The sequence below is a fragment of the Clarias gariepinus genome, chromosome 25, assembly GCF_024256425.1.
Source record: "Clarias gariepinus isolate MV-2021 ecotype Netherlands chromosome 25, CGAR_prim_01v2, whole genome shotgun sequence".
Lineage (NCBI taxonomy): Eukaryota > Metazoa > Chordata > Actinopteri > Siluriformes > Clariidae > Clarias > Clarias gariepinus.
Window position 1 is genome coordinate 23,121,628 of NC_071124.1, and position 22,373 is coordinate 23,144,000.

Genomic DNA, 22,373 nt, shown 5'->3' on the forward strand with positions numbered 1-22,373 from the left:
TGGGCTCCGTCCCCCCCCCCCCCCCGCGGACACCTCTACTCCCTGTCGGCCACCGAGACACAAGCCATGGAGGAGTATGTCGCCAACGCCCTGCGCCACGGTACCATCCGGCCCTCCTCCTCACCAGCTGCCCATCATGGAGTTTGCGAATTTCTATCGTCGCTTTATCCGGGGCTACAGTACAGTTGCAGCACCATTAACTGCATTGACCAGGCCCTCGCCTCACCCGTTTCGACTCACACCCGCCGCCATCTTCTCTATCAAGAACTGTGTCACCGTTTTACCACCGCTCCCATCCTTCTCCACCCAGACGTCAACAAACCTTTCGTTGTGGAGGTGGATGCGTTGGATGTGGGCGCCGGCGCCGTTCTCTCCCAACGAGGTCCAGACCAGAAACTACACCCGTGTGGTTTCTTCTCCAAGAAATTCAACCCCACTCAGCAGCGATAAGGGGTAGGGACCGCGAACTGCTGGTCATAAAGTGGGCCTTGGAGGAATGGCGTCACTGGCTCCAGGGCGCCAGTGAGCCGTTCATCGTCTGGACCAACCACCAGAACCTCATCACCATCAGGAACTTAAGGCAGCTCAATCCACGACAGGCACGGTGGGCCCTCTTTTTTGAACAGTACGACTTCCATCTGTCGTACCGCCCGGGGTCCAAGAACACCAAGGCCGATGCACTATCAAGGCAGTACGACGAAGACCTTCCCCGGGCAGATCCCGTGCCTGTCATCCCCTCCTCCTGGATCATTGCACCCCTTCAATGGAACTTGGAGACAAGAGTCCGCCAGGCACAGGCTGCAGAGACCGGACCGGCAGGCGTGCCGCCTGGACGACTCTACGTACCCCAGAACGTAAGATCGGACGTCCTCCAATGGGGCCACTTCTCATCGGTCGCCGGACACCAAGGGACCCGGAGGACCCTCTCATTCATCAGACGGGCGTTCTGGTGGCCCTCCATGAGAAGGGACGTCACTGAGTCGTTCAGGCGTGCTCGGTGTGCGCCAGGGCCAAGGACATAAATCAACCATCCCCTGGAGAGCTCCAACCACTTCCCGTTCCTCGACGGCCCTGGACGCACATCGCCCTGGATTTCATCACGGGCCTGCCGGTTTCAGAAGGGAAAAACACCATACTCACCATTGTTGACCGGTTCTCCAAGGCAGTGCACCTGGTGGCCCTCACCAGACTCCCATTAGCCAAAACCACCGCTGAACTAACACTGGAACATGTAGTCCGCCTGCATGGGTTTCCCAAAGACATCGTCACGGACAGGGGGCCCCAGTTCACCGCCCGGTTCTGGAAGGCCTTCTGCCGTCTGATCAATTCCACTAGTAGTCTGTCATCTGGATACCATCCCCAGACTAATGGTCAGACGGAACGGACCAACCAACAACTGGAGCGCTACCTAAGGTGTTTTGTGGCTGATCGCCAGCGCTCCTGGGCCCGCTACCTCATACGGGCAGAACTTTCTCACAACCTGCACGTCTGATCTGCCACAAACCTAAGCCCATTTGAGGGCTGCTATGGTTTCCAACCCCCGATGTTTGCCCATTAAGAACCGGAGGTTGACGTACCATCGGCCCAACAGTTGGTCCGTAGGTGTCGACTGCTCTGGAACAAAGCCAACCTTGCGATCCAGAAGGCCAATCACCAATACATTACTCAACACCGCCGTCGACACCCTCAGGGACGCTTGTACAAAGTAGGTGACAAGGTATGGTTATCCACAAAGAACCTACATCTGCACACGGAATCCAGGAAACTTTCACCCCGCTTCATAGGACCATACCGCATTACCCTAAGGATAAACCCTGTCACCTACCGGCTCCAGCTGCCTGCAGCGCTCCGGATTCATCCCATATTCCACACATCCCAACTCAAACCCTTCATCACCTCTCCAATGGTTCCACCCACCCCCCCTGCTCCTCCTCCTCGCATCATCGACGGTGGTCCCACCTACACCGTGCGTCGGATCCTTGATTCACGCCCTCGGGGCAGAGGCACCCAGTACCTGGTCGATTGGGAAGGCTACGACCCCGAGGAACAGTCTTGGATTCCGGCCCGGTTCATTCTTGACCCCGAACTCATTTGAGACTACCGTCGTCGGGTATCCTCCACCGTGAATCGAGGATCCTCGAATGAGACAGGGGGGTACTGTCATGCACACTCAAGACGCGACCGGCACTAGGACCCGGAAGTAATGCGGTCGCGAACCAGGAAGTATAAAAGGAGTAAACAAACCACAGTACAACGCTCAGTCATTGAGTTGCCCGATGTCGTCTCGGTTGTGTTCATCAAACTGTGAGTACTCACTTTCTTGGCTTTGCTTTCTTACTGAGTGTGTGTTTATAGGACGCGGGTTAGATTGTGTCTTTCCCTTACTCCCCAATCGTGAGAGTCCTTAGACTAAACAGCGTGATTATCCTGCCTATTCGTGTCACTCTGCGTTTGGGTTTACCATTCACGCTACACAGGGCTAACCGCTAAAGCTACGTCTTCTGGTCATCTCAGGTTAGTTCTTGACACATTGCCACTTTAACATTTTTTATATACTTTTTTTTATTTTTTATAGTTTGTACAGTTTTTTTTTACTAGTTAAATTTATTTTCTTTCGTATTTCTTTTTATTAATATTTATTCCTTATATATAGCTTTTATTTTCTTTTTAAGGTCACTGGCGATCGTACAAGCATTTCATGGCATATCGTACTGTGTATGATTGTGAACATGACAAATAAAATTTGAAATTTATTTGAATTTGATTTAATTTTGGTCGGCCGGCCACTCTTGAAAAGGTTCACCACTGTTCCAAGTTTTCTCCAGTTGTAGATAATAACTACGTCAATTACTTTGCGTATCATGTGTTTTTAAATTCGTTTAGATCGTGGTATAATGTGAGATATTTTAGCATGCTTCACTTTGTCAGACAGGTTCTATTTAAGTGATTTCTTGATTCAACAGGTCTGGCAGTAATCAGCCCTAGTTGTGGCAACTCAGGACATCTTTGTAGTGTAATATTAAAATGTATTTGATGATCTCAATCATTTAAGTGTGACAAATGTGCAAAAAAAAATCAGAAAGGGCAAATACTTTTTCAGAGCACTGTATGTACTCTGTGTATTTAAAAAAATAACTTTTATTAAAAACAAACAAGGTTATTATTTTTATGCAGAAGCTTTTTATACATTCTATGGATATCTCAAAACATCAAGTTTAAACATCAAGTAATAGGTTTTCTTTCAACTCTCTAGAGCAGAACAAATCTTTTTATCTTCTATTTATTTTATTCCCAGGGCCGTTATCCTCTATATCGTATATAACTTGTGCAATGCCTCTGCATTCAATGACTTTCCATGATTTCTATATTTAAAAAAATCTGCATTTTTTACCTTTTGTGTACCTTTTGTGTCAAGTTATATGAACTAACGTACAGCAACACATATGCTGCTTGGGTGTAATTTATTTGGACGAATATGAGTTTAAACAATAAACATAAGATGTATTACTGAAATCAGAATTGTTGTGATGTTGTTCTTTGGAAGTGCAAATAATAATGTGCAACAGTATGACTCATTCTAATTCATTATGAATGAATAAAATAATTAAAAACAAAAAACAAACAAACAAAAAAAACAAAAAAAGTCATATTGTAACTTAGTGAGAAAATGTAAGAGAAAAGCATTGATATGGTGCATCGGAAGAAAAGTAAAATCATTTTATCATAGAATTAGTAGCCACTTAAGGGGGTTGTTTAGGTTTTTCAAGTCTGTCTCAAATCAAACCCTTTATCCAATCAGACCCCTTATCCCAGTGAACATCTTGGACAATGCTATGCTTCCAATTTTGTGGCCACAGTTTTCTGAAGGCCCTTTACTATTCGATCATGGCCATGACCCAGTGCACAAAGCAAAGACTATAAAGACCTGGTTTGGAAGCACTTGACTGGCCAGAGCCTTGACCTGACCCCTATCGAGCACCTTTGGGATGAATTGGAGCAGAGATTCCGAGCCAGACCTTTTCGTCCAACATCACTGCCTGTCCTAATAAATACTCTACAGAATGAATGGACACAAATTCCCACAGAAAAATTACAAAATCTTGTGGATGGCATATATAGTTGCAAAAGGGGGACCGACTCCCTGTTAAAGTGTATGTATTTGAATACAAGGTCATTGCAGGTTTGGCCAAATACCTTTTTCCATATAGTGTACATTACACAAGGTCTTTGTCGTTTTCCATTTCCATTTTCCTGCTCTGCAGAGCGATCCTAAGTTGTGACCCAGTATGTGGGTAAGTAATGGACCAAATTCCACAACCCCCTTCCATGCAAAAATGCATTCCAAAGTTCACCTGAGACTCAAATGTAATTAACTAGAACTAGGTGTATGGCTATTTCTGATGAAATAAAAGAGTTAAATTCGTTAACTTTGAAAGATACCAACTCAGTGTTGCTTAGTGTGACTGCAGAAGCTTTATTTGAGTTTCAGCTCCACTTTGGAATGCATGTCTGCATGGACCAAGGGTTGTGGAATTTGGCCCTGAATACTAACATTGTACTTAAATTCTGGGTGGCTAACTTCACATTGGGCCCGAAGAGCAGAAAAATTTATAACAAAAGTCCTATGGTAATGTACTCAGTAATATGTATCTCAACTTTGATTCAAGACTGACTTGAAAAAAACTGAACTGTTCTGTTAACAAACTATTACAAACAAATTGTGCATCGTCTTGATTAACTCATTTAATTTGGGACTAATTTTTAAAACACGATGCACCTCTTCTAAAATAAAAGACCTAACAAAATCTTGAATGTCAGACAGAACGGAAATATAGCAACAAAATTGGATCACAGCTGCTTCTTCACGCTATCAATCCACTCCAGATAATTAGAGACTTTGGTGTAGATGCCAAGTTTGTCCATGCGGCCGCAGCCCTCGCCCCAAGACACCAGGCCTATGAGGAACCACGTGTTGCGATACAGAGTCATCATGGGGCCGCCGCTGTCACCCTTGCATGCATCCATGACGATCCCGATGCTGCCGGCGCACAGCATGTTCTCTGTGAGGTTTCTGACCATGTAGCTTGCGCACTCTGAGTGCTCCACCAGTGGCACGCTAATATGTTTGAGATCTGAGCTGTATAACAGCGTCCTTTCATCATTTAGGCCCCAGCCTGTCACCACCGTCTTGGTGCCGTTGAGGTGGAGCACTCGCTCGGCCAGGTCTTGACTCGGCAGACAGGCAGGGACGATGTACGTGCTGAACTTTACAGGTAACTCCAAACGCAGCAAAGCTATGTCATTGTCTGTTGTTTCTTTATTGTATTTTGGGTGGGGGACAATTTTTGTCACAGCACGAGTGACCTCTGATCCTTCAAACTGGAAACGTTTGTAGTCACCTTAAGGGGATTAGAATAGAAAATAAACAGGTATCAGTTACACCAATATTGCAGAATTCTCACATTTTGGATGTACAGGCTTTTGAAATTAAAAGAAGATGCCTGGCATAATTTTTTTAACTATTTTTCCCTAAATTTAGTCATACCCAATTCCATCCCTGTCACTAGGAGGCTCCTACATTAAGGCTACTACCACCAGTCAGTCTTGGAGAGCTGAAGATTATCACGTTTCCTCTGAACCATGTGAGACCACTGATAATCTCCCTCGATCTGGGGCTTCACGCAAGATCTCATTCCGTGGGGTCAAAATGATTACAAGAACTGTGAGCAAAAATCCCAGAACTACACCTAGTGAATGACATGCAGAGAGCTGGGACCAAAGTAACAAAGGCTACCATCAGTAACAAACTGCACCGCCAGGGACTCAATCCTGCAGTGCCAAGCGTGTTTCCCTGCTTAAGCCAGTACATGTCCAGGCTCATCTGAAGTTTGCTAGAGAGCATTTGGATGATCCAAAAGAGGATTGGGAGAATGTCATATGGTCAGATGAAACCAAAATAGAATTTCGAGTTTGGAGGAGAAAGAATGCTGAGTTGCATCCAAAGAACACCATACCTACTGTGAAGCGTGGGGGTGGAAACATCATGCTTTGGGGCTGTTTTACTGGATAGGGGCAAGGGCGACAGATCTTTGTAAAGGAAAGAATGAACGGGACCATGTTTAATGAGATTTTAAGTGAAAACCTACTTCCATTAGCAAGGGCACTGGAGATGAAACGTGGCTAGGTCTTTCAGTATGACAATGATCCCAATGTTACGATATTGGATTTATTTGTTTTGTGTGTCTGGTTATGCTTGCTTTGTCTCTATGTCTCTGCTGGTGGTGGTATAGGGTGTGTCATCCCTTGTTGTTTCAGGTCCCATCCTCTTCAATGTGCCTGTAAATCTACTGGTTGCTGCTCTGCCTGTTCTTTGTTGGTCCTGCCTCCTCCCAAATGATTGGTCCTCCAGGCAACCCAGAGGCCTACTTAAGCCCTTCAGACCACCATGCTACAGACCGTGTTTTGCTTACTGTTTATCCTATGCTTGATCCTGAATGTTATTCTGTGTATGACTACTCTTAGACTTTCCCCTTTTGATAGTTGCTTGGTTTTTGTTTGCCCATTCCGTGTATGACCCTTTTTGCTTGTTTTGACTATGCTTTTGTGGTTGCCCTCTTTGTTGTTGGTTTGGTTTGTAAATGCTTTTGTATATATTTGTGTTTAATTCATTATTGAGTGGCTTAGTAAGGAGTCAACGCCATTTTGTTTGCCCTTTGTTTTTCTTGGTCTGTGGTTAGTTAGGGAGTAAGGGAAGAATTTTGTATTTCTGTTTCTTTGTTTTTGGTGAAGGTTAGTTGTTTTGCTTTGGTACTAGGTAGAGAGAATTTTGTTTATTGTTTTGGCCTTGTCGGCTTCTGAAGCTTACAGCCACCTTTTGGGGATTTGCTTATTCACCTTTTTGTAAATAAACACTAAGCAAACGCACTTTTGGTCTCACTCCCTTTTTTTTCACTCCTGTTACGGCCCGACCTACCCCGGTGCATAACACCCAAACACACCGCCCAGGCAACGAAGGAGTGGCTTCGTAAGAAGCATTTTAAGGTCCTGGAGTGGCCTAGCCAGTCTCCAGATCTCAACTGCCATAGAAAATCTTTTGGAAGTCCGTGCTGCTCAGCAACAGCCCAAAAACATCACTGCTTTAGAGGAGATCTGCATGGAGAAATAGGCCAAAATTTTGTATTTCCCTACAACTGTCTAAGGTTTGCTGTCTAAGGTTTGCTCACTGCAGAATGGATAAAAATGCAAGAACATATGTTGCAGTTAGAGGTGTACAGTGGACAATCACTCATTCTCCACTTCAGAGCTGGCACTTGACCACACGACTGCTGCCACAATCTCCTAAAATGCCGACCTGATCCAGAATGTATGACAGCACAATTATACCCTTGGAAAAAAATTTGTTCCTAAAGATTTTAAGAAACCATCTCTTGTTATTTCTTTATAGAAAGCTTACAAGTTCTCCAAAAGGAACAAAAGCAAAAACCAATTCAATCATAAAAACAAACCCAGTCTGACGCCGAACCGTAAATATTTCTCGAGACAGTGAGCAGCAGTGAGAACCCAGAGTTCATCGAGCAAAACGCCACCACAGTGAAAATGTCCAACAGCGTTCAAAATAAGAGCCTGGGAAAGAGACACAGATAAAAATAACAGCGTACTGAAAATCTCCAAACAATCAGAATACCAATTTGTACTGTAGAACAAGAGGAGGGACAAACAGGAATGAACGTACATGGTGGCGTTCTTTCGGTGAAATGCATGCTACATTTACTGTTAAAGTTCACTAATAACACACTAGTACTAGGCTAGGATAAGTCAGCTGATTTAACCAAATGAACATTATGGTGAACTGTACTGTATATCTACAGTATGATCCTTGTTTGTTCTCATACCTGCCAAGGACTCTCTCCTCTTTTGCCAACTTCACCGCCAATCAGCCAAGGTTGTGGACCTGTGAAGGGTTTCGGCTGGTAGAACGACTTAGCGATCAAAATCTGTCCGCAAGACTCCTGATCTGGTAATCAGACACCACCACACCCCTATATTAACAATACGGAGACCTGGAGTGCACTTAAATTTTTCCACAGATCACTGCATTCTTACTTTTTGGAGTACACTGTTTGAAGTCTCTATGGAGTAGGTATCCGTCGATACAGCTGCAGTAGCGTCCTGTCCCATTTTTTCTCTCGTGGCAGTCGTGATCGCAGCCTCCGTTATCCACCGAGCAGTTGGTGTGTGTGATACCTGAAGGTCAACACAGTCACAGAATACAGTCGTAGAGAAAAACAAAAATCCCCTGCTGAACCAATTGCATAATAATCTTTATAATTAATATTTGGTTTCTGATGGGGCTGAAGGTTTACTTTGTAACGAATGCTGTTCCAAACCTGACTTCATCTCTACCTAAGGACTGTAATGCAGCAGGGCTTTAGTATTTTAGACTGTCTAGCTCGCTTTATCTGTAGAGTCTGCTCAAACAAAACGCCTTTCAGCTTTCATGCTAACTAGCGACCATGATGAATTCCTCAATCCTCAGTTATACAGGGTGGCCATTTAGATGGATACACCTTAATAAAATGGGAATGGTTGGTGATATTAACTTCCTGTTTGTGGCACATTAGTATATGTGAGGGGGAAAACTTTTCAAGATGGGTGGTGACCATGGTGGCTATTTTGAAGTCGGCCCTTTTGGATTTTTTCAATAGGAAGAGGGTCATGTGACACATCAAACTTATTGAGAATTTCACAAGAAAAACAATGGTGTTTTAACGTACCTTTATTCTTTCATGAGTTATTTTCAAGTTTCTGACCACTTATAAAGCAGTTATTAGCAGTTTGCTAACTGTAGCATGGGAGATGGGTAGTCTCGTGGCGTGTCTTGCATTGAAATCTGTTGCAATGACCCGGTTACTGCGTTCACCAGACATCAACACACAATTTTTATCCGCTCCTCACGTGTCATTAGTATGTAAACTGCCAATAACTGCTTATGTTAGTTAGTGCCCCACCCTGTACATTTATTCATCGTATACTGTATACTGCTTATCCTGTATACTATCCCAGGAGACTTTGGGCACGAGGTGAGGACAGGATGCCAATCCATTTTTTGGGGTACACAAACACACTACAGGCAATTTGGGAATGCCAGTTAGCCTACTGTGCATGTATTTTTACTGTGTATGAAACCACCACCCTACTGCGCCACCTTCCTCAATGCTAAAATGGTTTAATTATGCAGGAAAATGCTAAGAGACAAAGGAAAGCCCCTATACTTTTGTTTGTAGATGCTAACTGCAAAATTTCCATTCTCATTGTGCAAATACTCCTATTCCTCCTTCTACAACTTCTACTACTACTAATTAACTATAATAAGTTATTATTAAATATAATGCAACCACGGGGGGGCGCAATCCAGTGTCTTCTTGTGCCAGTCCCAAGTCTGGATAAATGCAGAGGGTTGTGTCAGGAAGGGCATCCGACGTAAAACTTTTGCCAAATCAATGATGCGAATCACGAATATAATTCCCATACCGGATCGGTTGTGGCCCGGGTTAACAACGACCGCCACTGGTGTTGTTGACCTACAGGGTGCTGGTGGAAATTGGGCTACTGTTGGTCGAAGAAGGAGAGGAGGAAGGCGTGTTCGAAAGCAGAGAGAGAAGAGGAAAGGCAAGAGTTTAGGAGTGATCATAAGGACTTTGAATGTTGGGACCATGACAGGGAAGGGAAGAGTGTTAGTTGATATGATGCTGAGAAGGAAGGTGGATATACTGTGTGTCCAGGAGACCAGGTGGAAAGGTAGTAAGGCTAGAAGCTTAGGATCAGGGTTCAAATTGTTTTACCATGGGGTGGATAGGAAAAGAAATGGAGTAGGAGTGATTCTGAAAGAGGAGTTTGTAAGGAATGTTCTAGAGGTGAAGAGAGTATCAGATAGGGTGATGAGTCTGAAGCTGGAAATTGAAGGGATAATGTTCAATGTTGTTAGTGGTTATGCCCCACAGGTAGGATGTGAGTTAAAAGAGAAGGAGAAATTCTGGAGTGAGTTAGATGAAGTGATGCAGAGCATCCCCAGAGGTGAAAGAGTGGTGATTGGTGCAGACTTCAATGGACATGTTGGGGAAGGGAACAGAGGTGATGAAAATGTGATGGGCAGGTTTGGTCTTCAGGACAGGAATGTAGAAGGACAGATGGTAGTGGACTTTGCAAAGAGGATGGAAATGGCAGTAGTAAATACTTTCTTCCAGAAGAGGCAGAAACATAGGGTGACATATAAGAGTGGAGGCAGATGCACTCAGGTCGACTACATCTTGTGTCGACGTTGTAATCTGAAAGAGATCAGTGACTGCAAAGTGTTGGTAGGGGAGAGTGTAGCCAGACAACACAAAATGGTGGTGTGTAAAATAACCCTGGTGGTGAGAAAGGCGAAGAGGACAAAGGCAGAGCAGAGGACAAAGTGGTGGAAGCTGAGAAAGGAAGAATGTTGTGAAGTCTTTAGGGAGGAGTTGAGACAGGCTATGGGTGGTCAGGAGGGGCTTTCAGTTGACTGTACAACTACAGCCAATGTGATCAGGGAGACAGGTAGGAGGGTACTTGGTGTATCATCAGGTAAGGGGAAAGTGGACAAGGAGACTTGGTGGTGGAATGAGGAAGTCCAGGAGTGTATACAGGGAAAGAGGCTAGCTAAGAAGAAGTGGGACACTCAGAGGACTGAAGAAAGTAGACAGGAGTACAGGGAGATGCAGAGTAAGGTGAAGGTAGAGGTGGCAAAGGCCAAACAAAGAGCATATGAGGACTTGTATGCTAGGCTAGACAGTAAGGAGGGAGAGGTGGATCTGTACAGGTTGGAAAGGCAGAGAGATAGAGATGGGAAGGATGTGCAGCAGGTTAGAGATATTAAAGATAGAGATGAAAATGTACTGACAGATGCCAGGAGGGTGATGGGAAGATGGAAGGAGTACTTTAAGGAGTTGATGAATGAGGAAAACGAAAGAGAACAAAGAGTAGAAGATGTGACTGTTGTGGAACAGGAAGTAGCAAGTATTAGTAGAAGTGAGGTGAGAAGGGCGTTGAAGAGGATGAAGAGTGGAAAGGCTGTTGGTCCTGATGACATACCTGTGGAGGTATGGAAGTGCTTAGGAGAGGTGGCAATAGAGTTTCTGACAAGTTTGTTTAACAAGATCTTGGAGAGTGAGAGGATTCCAGAGGAATGGAGGAGAAGTGTATTGGTGCCAATTTTTAAGAACAAGGGAGATGTGCAAAGCTGTGGCAATTATAGAGGTATAAAGCTAATGAGCCAGACAATGAAGCTGTGGGAAAGAGTAGTGGAAGCTAGGTTAAGGGCAGAGGTGAGCATTTGTGAGCAGCAATATGGTTTTATGCCTAGAAAGAGTACATCAGATGCAGTATTTGCTTTGAGGATGCTGGCGGAGAAGTACAGAGAAGGTAACAGGGAGTTGCATTGTGTCTTTTTAGATTTAGAGAAAGCATATGACAGGGTGCCAAGAGAGGAGCTGTGGTATTGTATGAGAAGGTCTGGAGTGGCAGAGAAGTATGTTAGAGTAGTGCAGGACATGTATGAGAGCTGTAGGACAGTGGTAAGATGTGCTGTAGGTGTGACAGAAGAGTTCAAGGTGGAGGTGGGTCTGCATCAAGGATCGGCTCTAAGCCCCTTTTTGTTTGCTCTGGTGATGGACAGGATGACAGATAAGGTAAGACAGGAGTCCCCATGGACTATGATGTTTGCAGATTACATTGTGCTCTGTAGCGAGAGCAGGAAACAGGTGGAGGAAAATTTGGAGAGGTGGAGGTATGCTCTGGAAAGCAGAGGAATGAAGGTTAGCCGCAGCAAGACAGAATACATGTGTGTAAATGAGAGGGACCCAGGAGGATCGGTGTGGCTACAGGGAGCAGAGGTAAAGAAGGTGCAGGATTTTAAGTACTTAGGGTCAACGGTCCAGAGCAACGGAAAGTGTTCAAAGGAGGTGAAGCGGCGGGTACAGGCAGGTTGGAATGGGTGGAGAAAAGTGTCAGGTGTGTTGTGCGATAAAAGAGTATCAGCGAGAATGAAAGGAAAGGTGTACAGGACAGTGGTGAGACCAGCAATGCTCTACAGCTTAGAGACAGTGGCACTGAGGAAAAGACAGGAGGCAGAGTTGGAGGTAGCAGAGCTGAAGATGTTGAGGTTCTCCTTGGGAGTGACAAGGATGGATAGGATCAAGAATGAGTTTAGCAGAGGGACAACCCACGTTAGATGTTTTGGAGATAAAGTCAGAGAGGCCAGATTGAGGTGGTTTGGACATGTTCAGAGGAGAGATTGTGAATATATTGGTAGAAGGATGTTGAGGTTGGAACTGCCAGGCAGGAGGTCTAGAGGAAGACCAAAGAGGAGATTTATGGATGCAGTGAGTGAGGACATGAAGTTAGTTGGTGTGAGAGAAGAGGATGCAGAGGATAGGGTTAGATGGAGGCAAATGATTTGCTGTGGCGACCCCTGAAAGGGAACAGCCGAAAGACAAAGAAGAAGAAGAAGAAGAAGTTATTATTAAATATACTTATACTTATTAAATATACTTATTAACGTATTTTCACCTCAAGAACTGAAATTTTGCAAGAACTTTGCCTCGGCATATGAAGCATTGTACAAACCGAGCTGAACGGAGCAGAACGCTGGCTAATTTGAGCGTACGTCCGGGAGCCATTAAAAATTTTTTTGCATCAGTGAAAAAACAAGTGAAGCGAGTTTTAAGTTTTTTTTTTATCATTTTGTGCAAAATTTAGTGAAGACATAGCACCATGGGTCCCAAGAATGTTAGCCAGGACGTTAGCTAGAAAAAAGGGAGCCTCTTTTAGTAGCCGGTGCCAAGAGGAATCATAAATTAAGGTTAAGATATTTCATATTTTACTTTATTTACATGTCTTTTCTAAATGTTTTAATTGGTTTTATATGCAAAAAATATGATTATATCATTGGAAATTTGTAATATTGTTAATATTTTGGGTGGCTGGAATGAATGATCTGGAAAATTGCTTTAACATTGCTAAAACCAATCGTTCCACAGTACATGTTAAATATATTTATAAGGTATTTTAATAAAATACGTTTTCTATAATTCTATAAACTCACCTTCATCACAGTACTTTCCTTCAAAACCAGGGTTGCAGAGGCAAATATAGTTCTGAAACTGATCCACACAAACTCCATTCTTGCAGGCGTTTGAGACACACTGGTCTCCATCTGATGTATAATAATAATAATGATGATAATACACAAATCTAATATTTGCTTCCGATAATAGCATTGAGGTTAACCTTAAATACCTTAACCTCCACTTACCTGTGTACTTCGTCCAGAACCTTAGCTGTAAGAGGAGGAAAGTGGACATTACTACTGCGGACATTTGGAAGACACATAGATGTTAGACTTACAGTATACAGACGATGAGGAGGTGACTCACCGTGGCCTCTCTGGTCTGGTAAATCTCTCTGGCTTCCTCAAAGTCGCATTGCTCCTCCATACACTCTCGCTCCAGAGATGGAGGCTTGAGTTCCTCCAGAAAGGTGTTCGCTCTTCGGGAGCGCAAGAGCATGTGTGCTTTCGGGCTGCTGCTAAAAACTGTTTCATACACTCAAAGTTAGGTGATTGAGAATTGGTATTTTCAGCAATATACTGTAGACTTAATAAGTTTGACCAAATACCAGGGCTGTCAATATTAACACATTAACGCATGATTAATCCAGAAGTTTTAACGTGTAACTTTTTTTTTTATGCAAATTAATCATATAACCAAGTTTGACCCTAATGGCTTCCCATAATCCTATAAAAAAATGTGTGTGATAATGGTACGTTTAATGCAGATAATATTAACGTGTAGTCATTAGATAATAAGATGATTGTGAAAACATCACAAGGTGTACTGAACAGCAAGTGCGCGAGCTACCTTCAAGGGGAACTTTTTTTTACAAGGATACATTAAATGTAAGATGTGTGAGTGGTGGCTCAGGTGGCTAAGGCTCTACATTGTTGATTTTTGGATCTGAGGATCCAGGTTCAAGGTCTGGTGTGTTGCCACACCCCATACTACGCAGTCCTGGTCCTATTCAAGAGATTTTTGATTTTTAATGTTTAAGATATTATAAAACTGCATAATCTGTTCTCTAACCAGTTTGTCGTGTTTTTCTTTATTCCAACATTGCATACAAGTACCGTACATCTGAGTATTTTTAAATTGTTATTAATCGTGATTACAACTTTTAAATGTTAGACAGACTACGTAAATACGTAACTGTGGCTTTTAAGAGGGTGTTTGCTATCACTGTACCTTTGGTAAAGTAAAGTAGGAGAATTTGAGCTGCTTTTGTGGTTAAAGTCGGACCTCACATGTGGACAAATTCCAGTTTTTATACATAGGAAATAGTTTTAATTTAGAAAGTAAAGTTATGTTCACTCAAAAACTTCAATATGGAACTTACTTAGGTTGAACTTTTTTTGTTGCTTCGCATTGCTGAAACTTTTATACATATTAAGATACTTTTATTTCATATTAGGATTTTACTGTAAGTAGATATACTGTAACTTACTTTTCTAGATAATTCCAAGATCAGATAACTTTAGTCATATTACAACATAGGAATATTATCAAGGAAATATTTAATTCAGCATGTTGTTTCCTTGCATTTAACTAATTATACATTTTTACATACAGTAGCATAAAGTTGTTTCCCTCCAAATTTCCTTACATTCACTCATTAGTACTAAAAATTTTTTTCGCAATGTGCCACCTCATTATTCACATATTGTGGGATTTTGCAACAACAAATAACTGTGGCTTTTAAGAGGGCTTGTCTCCACTGTAGCTTTAGACTTAGGAAATTGTGTGAAATAATAGGAATTTGAGCTCTGGTTAAAGTTTGACCTCACATCTAGACAATTTCCTATTTTTATACATAAGCAATAGTTTTATTTTAGAAATGTAATATTTACTCAAATTCTTCATATGAAATTTACTGTACATAGAAATAAGTTTCACATTCACAGTTTCACATAAGTATTTCTTATTAAAATTTTGAGTAGCTGTAATTTATCTTTCTGTATGAATCCAAGATCAGATAATCTTTTTGGACATAGTTTTATTTTAGTCATATTACAAAATAATAATAAAAAAAAAACATCATTGAAAACAATCCAATTCAGCATGTAGTTTTATTAAATTCAACTAATGAAAAAAATTAAGATTCAAGATTCAAAGAAATTTATTAAATCCCAGAGGGAAATTGCTTAAATTTTACATACTGTAATATAACAGTGTTTCTCTCCAACGTTCCTTACATTCACTTACTACTACAATTTGCTTTCATGAGTGATATCCTGACCTGAATGTTTTTATGATGTAAGGTTTATCTGGCAATAATAAAAGGTTATAATTAATAATTTTGGACATGCAGGTAAAGGGTCAAATCCAAAGCTCCTGAACAATTCCTGAAGCTACTCACTAATCCAATTAGATTTTTCAGTATTGAAATGTTTTAGTTAAAAAAAAAGAAAAAGTCATACCTGTCATACAGACAGCAGACGCAGCCCAGAGAAAGATCAACACTAAACAGTGGAAAAGCGTCCTCGGCATGATCACTGCGGATATAACGACACTAAAATCCTCATTATTAAATATTATATTAATTAAATCTGTATAGCAGTGATGAAAAACAAAACATAGATCATTAAAGGGCTGAACATTATCAAATTTACAGTATCTTTTATTTTAGTATTTTGGTTCAAAAGTAAATAAAATATTTGTTACCAGATATTAGCAGATCAGTCCGTTTCTACATCTATGTGGAGAAAAATTTGTCAAAAATGGTAAATTACTCTTTTAGTCATTTTCCTATTCCTTAAACTCCGTAATCAGGTGCCAGTAATCTGTATATAAACACTTAGTGTCACGCCGAGAGAAACTATCAAGAAACTAAAAGTAGATCCAAATAAACAATCAACCATTTTACTTACGTGATGAGGAATAAGCAGCAGAGAAAGTGGCCATTCTGTTTGTATTGTGTTAATGACTGACTAATGTGCTCTCTGACAGTCTGATCCTCTAATCTCTAAGCACCAAATCAGACATGAAATCTAATCCACTTGTGCTTACCGTGTAGTAAATGATCAAATCATCGCTAAAGTTGTGTTTAAACATTGTAAACATTTTTGTAATTCTTAAAAGATTTTTTAGTTATTTGATTTATTCACTTATAATGACTTTATACAATCGACTCAGGCTAAATTTGTCTAAGACTTTGAATGAATATTCTTTTTTTAAGTCTAGTAAATATACAAATGGGAGAGATTTTAATTCAATATCATTTGTAAAGCGCTTTTAACAAGTCAACAGATTTACAGAAAAAAAAATCTATATACTGTATATAAAACTTATACATTTCACTTTGTCCCTGATGAGCAAGCCGGTGCGACTGAGATGGCAATAGGAAGAAACCTTAAGTGAAATCAGAATCCACAGAGAACCCATCCTCATTTGGGTGATAAGGGATAGCACAACCATAAATCAGTCCCTGGTATATCTGTGAGCTATAAGGCTAAAAGTTCTATATAATGGGAAAGGTGTTAAAGTTAATATAAAGCCCCAAGCACACCGTCTGGGGCGTCCTCAGCAGCGGCCAGGGGGTTCCATGTGACGAGAACTCTAACCAGAATCAGGGCATCAGGATGTCTCAGCAGGGGTCTGGAACTTCTTTGGAGAATAAAAGAGATTGTGGTAAAGGAACATCTGTTTATCGCCGCTGTAGCGCAAGCGATAAGTGGAACTTACGTGTTTCATGGAACGTTGAGTATAAATGGATAAACAGCATTATATGATGATTTTTTTTTTGTAATAAACAATAAAATATAATGGTTGAGTGTATAAAACTAATAAAACTCATAAAACACTTTGACAGACAGGAACTTTGCCGAAGGTCCCAATTTGTACATGACGTGTGCGTACAGTATGTAGTGGTTTTCTTTACATTAAATACCTGAACAAAATGCTTTTCATAGTCGTGTGCAGAAAAACAGCATGATTAGGCCTAGAGGTGTGGAAATGGGGGCAAGCATCAACGCTAGACATTTATCTTTTATTAGAGTCTTTGTCAGCAAGCTGTATTCCAAACATTACCCTGTCCCATATATTTCATTCATTATGACTAGGCAAGAATAGAGAGATCTCAGGTTCCAGGACCAGGCGGAGGGAGGACGAGGTGTGGTCAGCCCCCTGAGGCTCGGCCAACCCTGAGAGCGACCTCTCGAGGCCTCTCTTAGAGCCTGAAGCTCTTCCCAGAAGATTCCTCTGCATTTGTGTTCCTTGTACACGTGAGATTTGCCCACGATGGTTGCAATAACACACGTCTCATAACTGCGGACGATTGAAATAAATACACTTTGTCATGCGAGTTGTCATGAATAAGCTGCTGTGAAATGAATGGGGTCATCAACAATCGGGTCCACATCAGCCGTCATCCCAAATGGATCACTTTATGGGTTATGGTGTCTTATCCTTACATCAGACCGGTCCCTGAAACCTGAGGATGGAGAAGAAAGACAAAAACAACCAATCTTTATTTGACTGATCCTTGTGCGGAGCATGTTGTTGAGTGCCAGCAAGGTTTTTAAGACAAAAAAAAACAAACAAAAAAAAAAAAGCCTAATGCGTTCCAGGTCTGGTCCAAAAGCGTATCACATCCAGGATTGTCCGCAGGGAAAAAGTCATATCGTGAAAAGTGTTCTTAGGTGAGGCTTATAAATTGATCGGCATGCTGGATGCACAGTTTACTCAGTGAGCAGTTCATCCAGATGGCAGCGCAAGACTTCTCACCAATCGTAAGTACAGTACATGTCTTAACTCCTCATTATATATCAATAACATACTGTATCATTTAATTGAATGTAATGATAAAATCATCGCAAATATGCATCGGAATAACATTTCCAACAGTTAAAACTTAAAGTCAAAACAAATCTCGCTAGCTGTCTTATATTAAAACTACGTCCTCTCGAAAAACTCCAAACAGGATCGTACAAAACACGATGGGAATTTTGTTGTCTAGACCACGAGGAGGTTGGATTGAGCTTGACACAAAGTTTGAGTGGATTTTCTATTTTTTGCTATTAAGTTGAGTTTGGCAATAATTTTATAATTTTTTGGTTAGTTTTAGTTTTATTATTGATAAACTTAATATTAACAAGCTCAACTTATTACCACAAAACTAGACTTTCTTGTGTTGGAAAAATTGATGTTTGTTACTTTGTTAATGCTTAAGTTCTGAGTGTTAATAATAAAAAAGAAATGTAAATAATAAATTATTAAATAAATAAAAAGTTTTTAAAAATTATATATATACACTTGCCAGCAACATTAATTATGATAATATATGTTAAATATATGTTATATTATGATAGTATATGTATAAAGTTAATACTCGCTTCACTTGTGATGCGCTTTAGCTCAGTTACCTTTTAAACAATCATTTTTGTGGGGTTAACACCATGACAACATATTACCCTTTTTTTGTCAATCCTACCTGTCTCTCTTTTTTCCTCCAGATGATAAAAGTGATTTTAGGCGTGCTTGCATCCTCTGCCCTGTCAAAAGGAATGTTCATTGGTAACAGAACAGATAATGGGAATTTCACACCTCCTCCTCCGGGCTCACCTGACAGTCCCATTCTCCCTGAATATTGGGGCGCTAGCGGTTATCTTCCACTGCCTGAAAATATTGACAACTTGGCACAAAATGAGAAACACATAATGGATGATGGCCCTCCGCAGATACGCAGTGGCTTCCCAATGCCATATGAGATGCCCAGTGGGATGCCTGATCAAACACAGAACTATCCAGTGCTGCCAAATGCTTACCCCTTTCCACCGAGCAACGGGGATTATTTCCAAGGGTCCCGCGCGTTCGGCGCACAAGACTTGTCATATTGCAATATGATCATGGCAGCACCTGTGCCACCAACTGCAGATCAAGTGCCTTGGTTCTGCACTTGCACTTTGTGCAGCGGAGCTAGCGGTGCCCCAAAGGGAGAGAGGGGAGACAGAGGCCTGCCAGGTAATTATGCAGTTTAAATATTCCCGTGGTGGAGCTTCTCATTTTCAATCCCAGGAACGCCCTGCTCTAAACACCTTTGAGGTTTCTTTGCTCACAACGAGTTGGACCAGGTGTGTTGGGGTTAATGTATTTCCAGATGAATGGTTTATGAAGACTGAAATTGAAGAGCACCTTGTTATTATTTTCTACAAATCTACATATATGTAAAGCTTATAGCTCTGATTGTTCAGTGTTCCATGTGTTTAATATCTTTTACCAGGTCAACCTGGGAGTCCAGGGAGTAGAGGCCTAAGTGGTCCCCGAGGTCAGCCAGGTTTTATAGGTCAACAAGGACTTAAGGGTACATACAAACATCCTACACCCACTTTAAAAGATTGACAACCGGAGTAACTTGTTTCAATACTCAACTCAATAATTGTAAAGGTTCATACTTTAAATCACCTTCCTACTTTCAATATTTAAAGGCCAGAAAGGTGATGAAGGTACGAAAGGGAATGATGGTCCAATGGGTCCAATGGGAAGGATAGGAGAGCGAGGAATCAAAGGTTAGTATGCCTCCGTTATCAGACACATTTACTCATATATTAACACCTGCAGACATTTTCATGATTCTAGTTCTTTAGGAGATAAAGGAGACATGGGTATGGAAGGAAAACCAGGGGACCTAGGAGCCCCTGGACCACCTGGTGACTGCCCATCATCATGTGCTTCTGTAAGCGGACCTCCTGGAGAAGTTGGATTACCAGGGGCAGTCGGACCTAGAGGCCTCCCAGGAGCCTTAGGGCAACCTGGGGCAAAAGGCTTGAAGGGAGATCAGGGTGAAAAGGGGAATCCTGGAGTTCAAGGTGTTTCTGGACTGAAAGGAGATCAAGGAGAACAAGGTGTGTGCAATTGCAAGGATGGGGCCAAAGGTGCAGATGGAATAACTGGGCCTCCTGGTCCAAAGGGTGAAAAAGGTAGTAATGGTACACAGGGGCTGCAAGGGGTAAGTGGGTCAAAAGGTGAGAAAGGTGAACTAGGAGAGACAGGTATTCCTGGCCCCTGCTCTCCTGCCATCCAGTCTGCATTTTCAGCAATACTGACTAATAGCAATCCGAGCCCAGATATGCCTGTGCCCTTCAGCAAAGTCATTTACAATTTAAATTATAACTACAACCCCGATAGCGGTATCTACAGAGCTCCTGTTAATGGCTCATATAGCTTCAGCTACAATGTTTGTGCCTTCATCAAAGTGCTCAAAGTGGGGCTCTTCTACAACTTTTTCCCAGTTGTGAAAAGCACTGGGCCTACAAACCTCGGTATGGTCTCTCAAGAGGTGGTCCTGCATATGAACATGGGAGATCAAGTGTGGATCCAGGTCAAAGACGCAAACAGTAACGGTATGTGTGTCGGCAGTGAGAGCAGTAGCACCTTCTCTGGCTTCCTGCTTTACCCAGACAGTTGTGATGCACCCACTTCCCGAGAGATACCCAAGCCCATCACTGGCACGTACAGCTGGGGGGAAACAGAAGATTATGCATAAACACAAGACAGTAAAGCTTTATCGTGTCTGTAATAATTGATTGATTGATTTGTTTTGACTATTTTTTCTTACATAAGATCAAAAATGTTCAGGTATATCAGCTGATTTTAGAAGAACCTTTATCAGATGTTTTGAAACTTGGGGGTTTTGGGTTTCGACACTATAGTCAGTCACATGATGTATATAGCCGGAGATATCTGGGTCTGATTCACCTCGGAAAGAACGGTAATTGAATGAAACATGGAATTTAAGAGATTTAAGGATTTTTAAGAAATTAGTGTTGTGACTGAAATATGTGACATGATAAACTGTTAATGACTGAGATTCTTCTTTGCAGTTGAAGGAATAAGGCTCAAATAAGAGAGATCCTGGTTGGTGGATCTGATTTCATTTCTATTTCATAAAAATTGCACAATGGACCAGAGATTGTATATAAAGTAAAGTGAACTTGGCTAACTTGGTTTTGTCTGTGTACGTAACCCAGATATTTTGTCTTATGTTAAAAAAACTTGACTCTTGAATCTTGACTGTATTTCTTGGTGATCCGCTATTCGTGTATTGTATGGTCTGACCAGTGTCCAGTTAAATCGTTAAGTCTGAGCTGGTCAGACTGGTAGATCATCTTTGCCAGCTGGTAAAATATTTTCCATATTTGTTATTTCTTGAATTAATAAATCAATTAATAAAGATGCCTGAGATTTTTTAATCGCCTCACAGTTGCGACGTTTTATTAATGGTGATTTGCATTGACCAGCTCAGCTTGTGTTTCCCAGCAGGTAGATACAGTATGTACAGTAGATGTGGATCGCTTTGACTCTCCTTCTTGAAACCTTTCATAAAAACAGAGAAATACATGGTGGTGCCAGAAACAACATTTTCCATTAAAAAAGTATATATATATATATATATATATATATATATATATATAAAGTATATATATATATATATATATATATATATATATATATATATATATATTTTTTTTTTTTTTTTCATTATTTTTTCATTATGGATTTTTTATGGATTTACTTATTCACTCATAGTTTAAGGAACAGTGCTGTCCTAGTGTTATCGAGTGACCTTAAATTAAATTCTGTAAAATTCACACTATATCCATAAAGAAAGCGCTAATAGAAATTAATAGAAAGTAAATTATAAAGAAATATTAATCATTAATATAAAATAAAATCCATTAATTGAGGAATTATGTTAGAAAATGCTAACACAGTCCTCGCAGTGAGACATTTTTCCTTTATATTCTTCTTAATGGGGTAAAACAAGGAATAAAACAAAGACGACGATAAACATAATATTTCTTATAGCTATGTAATATACCACAAATATACATATACATTCAAGTCAATCTGGGACTTTAAGTGTGCAGAATAAAACAACACCATTATGAGAGCAATAACTTCCATAGAATAGAGAAATAAAGGAAGTTATTACTCTTAAACTGTGAGCTTTTATTCTGCAGACAATGGCCTCCCAGGAATTCCTTTAATGGTTCAAAGATGTGGAAATGGCTTGGAGCGAGGTCAGGACTGTACGGCGTATATGGTAATAAATCCCAGCCAAATATATATATATATATATATATATATATATATATATATATATATATATGTATATATATATATACATATATATATATATATATATATATATATATATGTATCACTTTTATGTCTACAGTTATAAAAAATTTCATCACATGTCCTCCATCTCAAGTTTGACTTGAACAATAATGAGTAAATGAA

General features: G+C 41.0%; 2 protein-coding genes across 4 annotated transcripts; one reads left to right on the top strand and one right to left on the bottom strand.

The window, feature by feature from the left end:
* Window positions 1–3,122: 3,122 nt before the first annotated feature.
* Window positions 3,123–16,194, bottom strand: LOC128512708 (vitamin K-dependent protein C-like). 3 transcript variants are annotated; one of them, XM_053486073.1, is made up of 10 exons: window positions 16,001–16,194; window positions 15,795–15,825; window positions 15,551–15,625; window positions 13,455–13,612; window positions 13,334–13,358; window positions 13,124–13,234; window positions 8,104–8,244; window positions 7,893–8,014; window positions 7,506–7,623; window positions 3,123–5,399 (listed from the first exon to the last, which is right to left on the bottom strand). In XM_053486073.1, the coding sequence occupies exons 3-10, from the start codon at window positions 15,618–15,620 to the stop codon at window positions 4,849–4,851; spliced, it is 1,296 nt and encodes a 431-aa protein (XP_053342048.1). In that variant the 5' UTR covers window positions 15,621–15,625; window positions 15,795–15,825; window positions 16,001–16,194; the 3' UTR covers window positions 3,123–4,848. The 3 variants fall into 3 exon arrangements, with proteins under 3 accessions (XP_053342048.1, XP_053342047.1, XP_053342050.1); XM_053486072.1 differs by lacking the exon at window positions 16,001–16,194 and having other exon boundaries at window positions 15,795–15,975; XM_053486075.1 differs by lacking the exon at window positions 16,001–16,194 and having other exon boundaries at window positions 15,551–15,642; window positions 15,795–15,975.
* A 1,606-nt stretch (window positions 16,195–17,800) lies between these two features.
* On the top strand, window positions 17,801–20,613 carry LOC128512884 (complement C1q and tumor necrosis factor-related protein 9A-like). Its single transcript, XM_053486370.1, has 5 exons — window positions 17,801–17,860; window positions 18,584–19,091; window positions 19,351–19,431; window positions 19,556–19,636; window positions 19,715–20,613. The coding sequence occupies exons 1-5, from the start codon at window positions 17,801–17,803 to the stop codon at window positions 20,611–20,613; spliced, it is 1,629 nt and encodes a 542-aa protein (XP_053342345.1).
* The last annotated feature ends 1,760 nt before the right edge of the window (window positions 20,614–22,373 follow it).